The sequence below is a fragment of the Cyprinus carpio genome, chromosome B7, assembly GCF_018340385.1.
Source record: "Cyprinus carpio isolate SPL01 chromosome B7, ASM1834038v1, whole genome shotgun sequence".
Lineage (NCBI taxonomy): Eukaryota > Metazoa > Chordata > Actinopteri > Cypriniformes > Cyprinidae > Cyprinus > Cyprinus carpio.
This window is the reverse complement of record NC_056603.1, coordinates 7963092-7975176: the sequence shown is the minus strand read 5'-3', so window position 1 is coordinate 7975176 and position 12085 is coordinate 7963092. Positions and strand designations below refer to the sequence as shown.

Genomic DNA, 12085 nt, shown 5'->3' with positions numbered 1-12085 from the left:
CAGATAGAACCTTATAATTCCAAGGGAACGATTTTTTCTAGTGGAATAAATCTTTTAGGTTTCAAAAGATTTAAATATCCAGGATACACACACAAACAGACCATTTTAAGCAATAAACTGATACAAACACAAGTCCACACTTGTAAACACTGGGATGATACTTCTGCCTACATCACGTGTGACCTTTCCAACTTGACTACGCAATGCGTGAAGTCGGGGAACGCACATCGCAGAGCTAGTGCAAGACAAGCATTTGTGGTTAAAAAGTATAGATAAAGACAAGACCTTTATTCCTTGGCTGGGATCGTGTAGAACCTTTTGAAGCTGCACTGAAACTACAATTTTGTCCTTCAACCTGTTTGTCCCCATTAAAGTCCACTATATAGAGAAAAATTCCGGAATGTTTTCCTCAGAAACCTTAATTTCTTTATCTTGGATTACATGGAGGTGAGGAAATTATCAGAAAATTTTAGTTCTGGAGTGAACTAATCCTTTTTTTAGGATTTTTGAGATCAGTGTAATAAAATGGGCTTCTTCAAAGATACCAAATAAATGCAATTGCTGAATCAGAACCATTTCACCCAGATTTCCCAGTTTCCCTTTCATAATATGTCAAACATACTAACATCAAACTGATGTTATGTGAGTATGTTGTGTAAAAAATATCCACAGTCAAATCAAAGCATCACAGGTTCCTGAAAGATGCACCAACTGGATGTAAGTTAGGACACTGTTTCCCAAACTTTATTTTAGTCGCGGCACCCTTTGGAAATTTAAACAAATTTGTGGCACCCTACAAAATAAATTTTGTCGCAATATTTGAATTTCTAACTTCGATATTATACATCGGAAAGTATAGATATTCGGTTCAACAGGGAAGATCTGCAGAATATACTGTAATACAGATATTTTTTATATTATTGTTTTTGTCCATCAATGGTGGCAATCAGTAGGCCAATTTCTTATGAAGAGACCAATTTATATGACAGACTTTCATGTAGGCTTTTATTTATATGTAGACCTTGTTTAAATACCATTATAAGTTGCTATCTCACATATTTTTGCTCACTTATTGTATTTTTGAGCACAAGATAGCTTGATTTCAAACTTTGAATTGAATAAAAACTGACAAGTAAGCAGTCAGTAATAAAATAACAACAAATAAACAAATTACTAATGATAGCACAAAAAATAATAATGATACAAATGAAATAAATAGCTTTTTAGTTTTTCAGGTAGGCCTAACAGTAGGGCTATTGAGAAATTTAGTTTTTTTATTTTACCAATTATAAGCAAATAATGTTTTTTTATCCCAGAAAGCTATTATTATCAGAACACGTGAGCATAACATAGCTGTTAGCAGATCAATAAATGAGAGGGCAGCATTACCAGAGTTGCCCATATACCACATCATGTTACAGCACAGCACAGAAACAATACTGTACTGCATCAATGTTTCCTGTCGGCTCGATTTTTGAATGGATTTTACTGTTCCGATGAGCATGAACGATATATGAGTGGAGCCAAGGAGTGCTCACATGGGTCATGAGCAACTGAGCGCACATGCATGGAACGGGATAATATGCAGAGCGTCACACCACGTGAAAGTGAAACCTGAGCGGTGAACTAATTTCAGTGCATATCTAATTGTTGGCGACATCAGAAATGGATATTATACAATAGAACATTTTAGCAATTTAAAAATCTTAAAAAGGATTTTTTACATGACACCCCTGCTCTCGACAGATGGCACCCAGGTTGGGAAACACTGCATTAGGAGACCACATAGCGACTAATCAGTCCAATCTGTACCCGTAGGCCGTACCATTTTTTTCTCCCCCTTTGTACAGTAGGTGAACTCTGTTGGGTTTTATGGACAAATGAATCAGATTCCAACCCAAAACTTCCATCAGGGTAAATTTGGAAGGTGTCACAGGATAGCTTAACTCCATTGATGAGCTTTTCTCTGTGTTGAGCTCAGAGCCTTGTATCAGAGGCCAGTGAGGGGCCCCAGCAGAGGCCCTGGAGCCCAGCCAGGATCCAGTCACACAGGCCCTAATGCTATTAAAGCCAGCTGTGCCGCTACATACTCGCTCTCTCATTCTTTTTGTCACTTTCCATTTCACTCACCCTTCCTCTTTATTTCTCTCTCTTGCTTTCTCTCTTTTGCTTCTCATCTTTCTCTCATTCTTCAGTTTGCTTACAAAGCACATCGCCTTCTTCATTGTGTTTAAATTCATTTTCCGCTTTCTTTAAGAAGGCAATTAAGAGCAGACGTAAGCTTTAATTGGACACAGATATGATTATGTTGCATTTCCCCACAATTGATCCCAAAAAGGCCCACAGAGAAACAAAAGGGAGACAGAAACCAGAGCTTAATGATGGTCTGATTAGACATTGTAAAATGTTTACATAGTTACTGCATAGCCTGAAACATTCCTAACATGAGCGAAGTTAAGCCTTCATTTGTTTTTATGTTTACTCTTGGTTTTTTTAGCTTAGCTGTGCTCTGACAGTTGTTTTGATTGTTTGTGACCTTGCATGTGTGAGTCAGTAAGATTTCAAGACGCTGTTTGTTTGTAAGTGATGAGATGTGTGTTCACTGCATTCTCTCTGAGCTCTTCCCATCTGTTTGTGTGTATTTTTTGCACATTGTCGTCTAGGTTCTCCGGCGTGCTCATTTCCTGCCACACGTCAGCAGTGGAGAGGAGGTGCATGTGAATTATGCTAAGCTGTGTCAGACTCTGGATGAGAAGGTGAGGAGGATCTTCACAGACTGGAGTCAGAGTCTGAACAGAGAGTGTCTCAGCAGTCTCAACCAGCCACTCATGATCCGCTGTAAAGGGAAGACAGGCCCGCTGGACATCAACTTTAACAAGTATGTGATTACACAATCACACATGCATACAGACCCTCCAGTACCTCTGTGCTCACTGTGGTTGTCAGTATAATTAGACATGCCTATGTTACTGACCAGGGATGTTTTTGTCCATAGTTTTATGGCACAAGATTCAGTGCACTGCACGCTGTTAAAAAAAACCTTTTTAGCTTTAATGTTGAGGACAGTATGCAAATATCATAGAACATCCACTTCTCACTTTATCTGCTGAGGGAAATAAATTATATTAAATATTAAAAATATTAATCCAATTGATCGCAATGGATTATATCCTATGCTACATTGAATATTCTGTTAGTTGAATAAATTTTGAATGCCGTTAATTATTATGTCCTTGCAACCCATTCAAACCCTTTCAAATAATTAAATTATTTGTGGTTGTGCTGATCTTAAATCTTTTATGCTCTGTAGTCATAATAAATGACCATTACTGAAGATGTTTTATACATGCTGAATATTCTAGCGTGAGCACAAATACACAGACTTTGAATGTATAACTCTGTTTATGTGTTCAGGAACCTGTTGAAGATGTTTAATGAGATTCATTACTGGGACCGACTGCTCTTCGAGATCCCTCACTATGTCACAGAGGTGTATCAGCGCAGAGAGGAACTCCACAACCTGAGAGAGAATGTCCTCCTAGTTGTTAGAGACTATAACAGGTTGGTATGGCTGACAGAGATGGACTTTTCGGACGTCCCATACAGTACATGTTTATTCTTCATAAAACATTCTTTTTTAATAATAATAATAATAATAATGAAAAGGGTATTTTCCACAAAAACCAAGTTTTTATTTTATTTTATTATTTTATTTAATATTATATCAATTTAGGTGTTATATATTTAGTGTTTATTGCTTGAAAATAACATAATAAATTTTGTGTTGTATTTGCAAACATTATGTAAAATAATTAAAACGAACATTCTCTCATGGTTATGCACCTCCTTTCACTGTTTTAAAAGCAAAAAAAAAACAAAATTCTGTCCCAGTTTTGTACTTTATGGAAAGTGCCACATCATAACTCTGTTCCTTCCAGACATTTACATTTGAATTTTATGTATATTCTGTTCTATTATATCTTATGTTTGTATTAAGTTGATAAAACTTTTTTTTTCATATGTATAAATTGAGAACTAAACTAAAAAGTTAGATGTAATTTATTTGTGAACTTTCTTTTCATAAGTACAAAAAAGTACAAAAAAGTCACATACATATTTAAACAGTGTACTTGTCAGGTAACTTCACATCTTTAATATGCATTGATATTATTCTTCACCTCTTCGGCCTACACACACTTGCAAACTGAGTATTTACATTACATCTGCCTCAATATACACATCTCCATTCAAGACTTTAGCATATCCAATCTGGAGAAAAGCACTTGAATTAAACGCACAAAAAAAAAAACACACACACACACACAAACACACACACTCACACACACACACACACACACACACACACACACACACACACACACACACACACACACACACAAACACACACACACACACATACTTCCACTGAATAAAACAATTCACACTTATGTCCCTCATTCTGTAGTGAATAATAACCTCCTCCTCTCTCACATAAGCGTACACACACACACGCTCTTCAGACTGGAGGACTCATTGTAACGCTCAAAGGGACAGAGTGAGTCATCTTTGTCAGTATTGTTACCACATTTAATGCATTCTACACAAGCCAGCTGGAAACAAACACTTAAACCCAACACAAGCTAAACAGGCCACTTGCCCCAAATGGCAAAGCACATCCACTAAGACTTGTTAATCCATTTTTACCACCCTCTTGTTCTGTTATGCTTTTAAAATGGCCTTGCTTGTTTTTGAAAAATACTGTGAAAGAAACTTGTCAATGCCTGAAAATGAAAAAATGAAAATGAGGAAAAAAAACAACAGTGAACTTAACCTTATATGTTTGTGTTCACTCCCAATTAGAATCATTAAGGCTCTAAATGCAGATGAGCTGGGTCTCTTTTCTGAGAGAATTCGGTTCCTGGATCGGAAAATCCAGCCAGGCCTGTCAAAACTGCACTGGTCCACAAAAGGAACAGCCAGCGTCTTTATCAGTGACTGCAGAGTGCACGCCAACAAGGTCAGTAGTTTCTGACACACACACAAATACACACAACAGAAAGCTGTGGCCAAACAGATGGTAGAGTGAAAAGCTTGTGTTCCTCAGGCAGACGGAAATTTTCTAGATTTGCCCTGATCAGAGCAATATGAATTTCAGTGCTGGTCTAGTGCATTGCCACTAGAAAAACATAGCTGGTGAAGCTGGTCAGCCAGCATGGTCTGTCTGGTAAACCTGGTGGACAGCTAGCTAGGCATGAAGCCTGATGTGGACAGCAGAGAAACCTCCCGAGTCCAAAAATTGAAGAGAATTATAGACATCTAGTTTCAAGGCATCCCAGAAATGCTGAATTTGCTTGACTTATTAATAATGGGCATTTCTGGTCATTCTAATTTAGGGCTATAACTAAACTATTTTGATAATCCATTAATACAATGAAATTTTTTGCGATCATTCACGTGTTTATTTTGACTATATTGTTTGCTATACATTGATGCAAAAATGTTTTAAATATAAAGTTGCAAAAAAGATTATTTACATAGAATATTTTCTCTGTTGCACTCCATTTGATTGATATGCCTGCATACACTTCATGAAGTTAAATGATGACAGCAACAATTAATTGCTCACTTGCTGTTACTGAATGGAAATAATGGAAATAATTCTTGCAGTGTATGTAAATGAGTGTCTGTGTGTGTTTCCCCTCCATAGAAATGCATTTTTCAATACATAAAGTGAAATCACTGAGACCTTAATACCCAACCTATCAAAAAAAGCTGATGGACAGCATGTATTTATTTCCAGATTTATTTATTCATTTATTTATTTTTACTTTTCCGTGTGCAACATGGAAATGATGGAGACGGTCCTTGTGGAGCGCCGGTGAATCATTGGTTGAGAGCTCACGCAGAAGCATCAGATTAAACTAATAGTAGAGATCGGAGTTTGTGAGTGGAATGTGCCAGATCAACTAGAGAGATCCAATATATTTTTACAGATTCAAATTTATTATGTTAAATTATTTAATAGCAACTGAATTCAGTTACTTATTCTCATAGTTACATCATCAAGCCTGGATCCATCAACATCGTCAATGGTCTGAGTTGATGACGCTTCTAGACACACTCGGTGGAGGTTTCAACGGCATGTGTTCATTTTGTAATCACAGAGAAAATCTTCACTCCCAAAAGCATTGTGAGCATAAGTTTATCGTAAAGCAGTTATACATAAGGTCTCTACGGTCTACTCAACGCTCACAGTGCTTTTTGGAAACGCAACCCACTGGCATTAAGTTGGCTTGATGTTAGACACTCAGTACTTGCAAATTCAGGGACCATCTCTAAAGTTAAATACGACATTAGTATACACGTTTCTAATTCCAATAGCATTTTAAGAGAATAGCTTACAGTCACAAAACCAACTATAAAGTGTTCATCTTCGAGTCAGGTATATTCAGTAATATTTACATATGATTTGAGTTTATTTTATAAATATTAAATATCTAATGCATATACCGATGTCATATGTAACTTTAGAGATGGTCTCTAAACTTGCGAATATCGAGCGTCTAGCGCAAAACCCACTTTATGTCAGTGGGTCGCGTTTCCAAAAAGCACTGTGAGCCTGAGTAGACTGTAGAGACATTTAGTGCAACTGGTTTTATGATAAACTTATGCTCACAATGCTTTTGGGAGTCTTTTCTCTGTGATTACACAATGAAGACAAGCCTTAGGAACCTCCACCGAGTGTGTCTAGTACTGTTTTTTTTTTTTTACAGTCTATGGTCTAGTAGCGTCATCAACCTACAAACTCATTGACGATATTGATGGTTCCGGGCTTAATGATGTAACTATGAGGATAAGTAACTGAATTAAGTCGCTATAAAATAATTAGAAATAATAATGTAAATCTGTGAAAATATATTGGATCTCTTCAGCTGATCTGGCACATCCAAATGCCAAACTCCAATCACTATTATTAGTTTCATCTGATGCTTCTGCTTGTGAGCTTTCAACCAATGATTCACCGGCACTCCACAAGGACCGCCTCCATCATTTCCATTTTGCACACGGAAAAGTAAAAATAAATAAATAAATCTGGAAATAAATACATGTGGGAATAAATAAATACATATAATAAATAAATGCATGAATAAATACATTTAAAAATAAATAAATTAAATATAAATATGAATGAAAGTATAAGTAAATAAAAGTTAAAAAGAATAAAAATAAATGTGAAATAAAAACATAAAAGAAATCATTTATTTATTTTCCTTTTATTACATTTATTTATTTATTTATTTATCTATATATTAATTTACTTATTTTTAATTTCTGCAGGTTTAGTCCTTCATACACACAGAGTTTTGTGAGTACCACAGGTTTAAGATGTGGTCTGAGATTTGAGCTCTGTAACAGACAGCAAATGCTGCCCTAGAACTAGAGGTCAGATTTCTGGCAGGTGCCAGAAAAAGACCAGGAAGACCAAATATAAGCTTGCTGTTTAATAGCTTATAATGGAGACCTCTATAGTGGATGACAGATGTTTACAACTTTTACACTGAGTGTAGACAAGAATTTTGGAATTGAGTTGTAGTTAGTTTTAAGGAGTTTAGAACTTTTTTCCCATGTTGGGAGTTAGACCAACAGGTTAGGGTTTGGACTGTGAGAAGAAGGGCTGGCTTTGACAAATAAATATAACCGTTGGCTGGCACTTTGTTAGGAAGACATTCAAAAGAAAATACGAAGCATGAAATCAACTATATAAATCACATTTTATCCCATTTAAACTATCATTCAAGTGTTTGGGGTCTGTAAAGTTTTTGAAAGAAGACACTTAGACTCTTTCTAAGAAAACCGTAGAAACCGTGATACATTCTTTTTTAGGATTCTTCGATGAATAGAAACTTTTAAAGCATTTATGTGAAGTAGTCATTTTTAGGAAACAATGTAAGTCTTTACTTTCACTATTGATCATTTAAATGCATCTCTGCAGAATAAGAGTATTCATTTCTTTTCTTTTCTCTCTTTTTAAACAGTAGTGTATTTTTCAATAAAATCTAGTGCAGAATAGATCTTCATGGCAGGTAAGAAATATTTATGGCTAGTAAACTTTCTCAAGTCACCCACTATTGGCAGGTGTAGCAAGAAAAAAAAAAGTTAATTTTGTACCCAAGCTACGGTTATTCAGGAATAGAAGACTTTGCTCTTGTTTTGTTCTGATACAGCCGTGTCCTTTTTGCTGGCCGATATTGCTTTTGTAATGCAAGAATAAGGCAGCAGGCTTTACTGAGAATGGAAGTGCGACTCAGTGGAGAGCAATTGTGAAATCTATTCACTTCCACTGCTGGCTGTCCATCACTCCTACATTGTACAAGGCAATATGATATTAAAGCACTGGCAGTGCCCTTTAGCCATGTGGTAAAGACGCACATGCACACACACATACACAAAGGCATGCAAGCAGAATGCCCCATCTACTTTAATAAAGGCCACACAGGCATTTCTCAGTATAAACAGCCCCAGCATTCACAATAAAAGGCAGGCAGCCTCGTTCGTGCCGCCACTGTGCCCGGTTCTCTCTCACTTGCTGGAGAGAGCTGGTGGGGGGGTGGAGATCAGGTTCACGTCAGAGTCAATGTCAGACATCCTTCGAGCCCAAAACAGAGCTGGCAACAGCTTCAGTGGTAATGGAGAAGTGTGGAGAACACGACACATCTGAGCTTACACACACCCACACACACTTAGAAATGCAAGTATACATTCTACACACTCCTGCACGTAGAGTAATCTTCCCCTTTGAGGCTTATTTCATGTGACACGTTTCATCCCATGAAAAAGTCATGAGACGAGCTGGATCCAGAGCTGGAAGGAAGAGTGAGATTATGCGGCATGTAAGATGCTCCTGAGAAGCTCTGTGAAAACTCTCAGAAACGTCTCAGTATAGCTGCCCTCCACAGATTGAATAGAGTGCTGTTGGATTCGAAAGATTGATGCTTTGTGGATAAAAACTGCCTCCTTTAATTTTAAGCACAGGGTAGGTTGAAATCAGATGCTCTATTTCTGTAGAACAGTGAGAGAGAGGGAGACACGAGCTGGAAAATCCTGCTGGAAAACCTCTGCTGCTCTGTTTGAATGTGTTTTCCATCTTCTCCCACCACATTCCTCTCACGCTAATTTTTTTGGTTTGTTTTTGCTTTTATGCTTTTCTTTTCTTTTCCTTTTCTTTTTTTTTTGCTTTTTGTTTAGTTTTTAGTTTTCAGTTTTTTATTTTACAGTTTTTGTTTGTTTGTGTTTTGTTCTGTTGTTTTTGTTTAGTTTTTAGTTTTCAGTTTTGGTTTGTATTGGTTTTGTTTTAGCTCTTTTTGTTTGTTTCTATCTCTTTTTTTTTTGTTTAGTTTTGGTGCATACTTACCCACTAGCATTGTGTTGGTAAGTTCTGCATTGGCAAGTACCACTCATATTTGTACAACTCTCTGTCATTCTGTTTTTTTCTTTTCCTCTTTTTTTTTTTTTTTGCTATGCAATGCAATACAATTAATTTTCCTCATTAATTTGGTCATTAAATGGGACAGCCTAATGGAGGAGCACCTGAGCTTTTAATGGTTGCTTTGTACTATAACTCTTCTCAGAGCATTTAGTCTAAACTAATTGTGTGTTGCTCCTCACTACGGGTAAAACATGTATTCCCATATGTAAATGCTAAAGTATTGTTTTACAGTAGCTTAGAGGCTTTGGAACGCCGAAAGACTAGTAAAGTGGAAGCTCATTTTAAATAATAGCGCAACAATGTCAAGAATAGGTTATGCCTGGCAATTTTGTCCGCAATATGCATTAGAACATTTGCTAATGTAAACGATCCAGGAACATAGTGTTTGATGTTGAGACAAGCTTGCTGCTGAATTGCTGTGTAGAGAAGCTTTGTGTACAAAACTGCTATAAAGAAAATGATCAAATCTTACAGTTTACTAAGCTGTGTGTTTTGAGATTAACATTTGCACTCTATCTTTGTTTTTCTGCTTTCTCTGATTTTGATCTCTCTACTCTCCCACAGGTGCAGTTAATGGTGGATGAGTATAAGGCAGCTAGCTTAGCTGCTTCTAAACTCTGCGAGCATATCAGTGAGCTGCTTTTGGTGCGTGTGGATGGCAAGATGGTCTATGGAGACCTGGAGTTCCAGGAGGATCAGCAGAGTCATCAGCATAGCCAGCTGCTCCGACTGCAGAATGCTCACCAGGACATCATCAAAATCATGTCCAGAGTCTACGGGATCTTCCACCTAGATGGCCCAGAGGTTGGACTGTCTGTTTGTTGTGTTTTGGGATCTTTTCTACTAAAGCAATGAACTTTTTGAGATTCTAATTTAATGATTTACCTTGTTTAAGGAGAGTTGTTGGTGTAAAATCAGCACAATGCACCACCCAAAGTAGCTTGAGGTTGTCATGGTAAGGAGTTCCCATTGACTTCCATATTTGTGTGTGTTTTCAGGTGCAACAGCATTGGGTGTCATACATGGAGAAGATGGACCGAATGGTTGAGGAGGCGTTTCGTGTGAATATAAAGCGCTCTCTACAGGAGCTCTCTAAAGCCATCAATGGAGATGGCAAGACATCCCCAAACCCCTTATTCAGAGTAGAGGTGGTACTGACACAACAGACTCTTCGATCTCCTGCTCAGGTACACACAGACAGACTCTATTTGTCAAATCTAAAATGCAGTGGCTATTGATAACTTACGTGACGAGATGACCCTTAGCTCACATTTAGACATCACAAACATACCCTCTGTGATTTCAAGGCAAAAAGTATAAATACAAAAACTGTGTCAGTGGGAATCATTGTGTTGGTCACGGAGAGCTGCTGGCCATGTGTTTTACATACAGCATAAAGACACTATCATACATCAAGCAGAGGGCATTCAGAACACTACATCCTCTATAAATCTCAGCTGTGGCAGCACTGCTGCGTTATCCAGCACTCTGCTCTACTGCTAGGCTCTACAGAGGTAGATTTGCACTAAGGCCTATGAGTAATGTCCCATGATGCTTAGTCAGCTAAACACAGTGAGAAAGAAAAAGCAGAAACGTTAGTGCGACTTAATTGAGTGTATTTTAGGGACAGTGGTTGCATTGGTCTGTGGAGACAGACTGCCTCAGGCAAAGCGCTCTTAAGTGCCAGAGGGAAGGGAAATGCATTAATGCTAGCTCAGGACACACCATTAAAGGCCCTTTCACACTGAATGCAAAACGAATAAGCAAAACAAATCATTGATGAATGGTCAGTTCACACCAAGAGCGAAACGAATATCCGTCAGGCTGATTGACAACCGAATTCACGCTGGTACAATAGTTGCTGCAACACACCTTTTCCAGCTCTCACAGTGACAATTATGAACGGTCTCAGAAACCACAAGACACTGGGCAAGCTAGCAAGATCAAGATTCTGTTATATTTCAGGAATAAAAATAAAAATTGATTAATTACATTTACATTTAGTCATTTAGCAGACGCTTTTATCCAAAGCGACTTACAAATGAGGACAATGGAAGCAATCAAAAACAACAAAAGAGCAATGATATATAAGTGCTATAACAAGTCTCAGTTAGCCTAAACACATTATACGTAGCAAGAGCTTTTAAATAATATAATATAATAAATAAAAAGAAAACAGATAGAATAGAAAAAGAATAGAGCAAGCTAGTGTAGAGGTCTTTTTTTTATAATTGTATAATAAATGAAAAGAAAATAGATAGGATAAAAAAGATTAGAAAGGTAGTTAAATTTTTTTTTTTTTAATATAATTAGAATAGTGAGTGAAAAAGTTAGAGGGTCAAATAAAGATTCATGATTCCATATTTGAAATCTTTCCTACATTAATAGAGTCAGAGTGGTAATATTAACATACTTTTGTGATGAAACTTCACCTGAGAACATTCAAAACATTTTTGGGCTATCAACATGAAAAGTGATGCAGTCCTCATTAACATATCATTTGGTTAGTTGCATTTTTTGTAAATGATTTTCTGAATAATTCCTTTTCAGTTCAGTTAAGTTATTTTTCCTTAAAGCTGTGTGTTAATGTGTTCACTT

General features: G+C 36.9%; 1 protein-coding gene across 1 annotated transcript in view; it reads left to right on the top strand.

Annotated features, from left to right (window-relative positions):
* Positions 1-12085, top strand: part of dnah2 (dynein, axonemal, heavy chain 2) — a 138879-nt gene that overhangs the window by 28725 nt on the left and 98069 nt on the right. Inside the window, 5 exon segments of the mRNA XM_042727001.1 lie at positions 2664-2878; positions 3415-3561; positions 4861-5017; positions 10052-10291; positions 10486-10674. Of these exon segments, the coding sequence (XP_042582935.1) occupies positions 2664-2878; positions 3415-3561; positions 4861-5017; positions 10052-10291; positions 10486-10674 (948 nt within the window).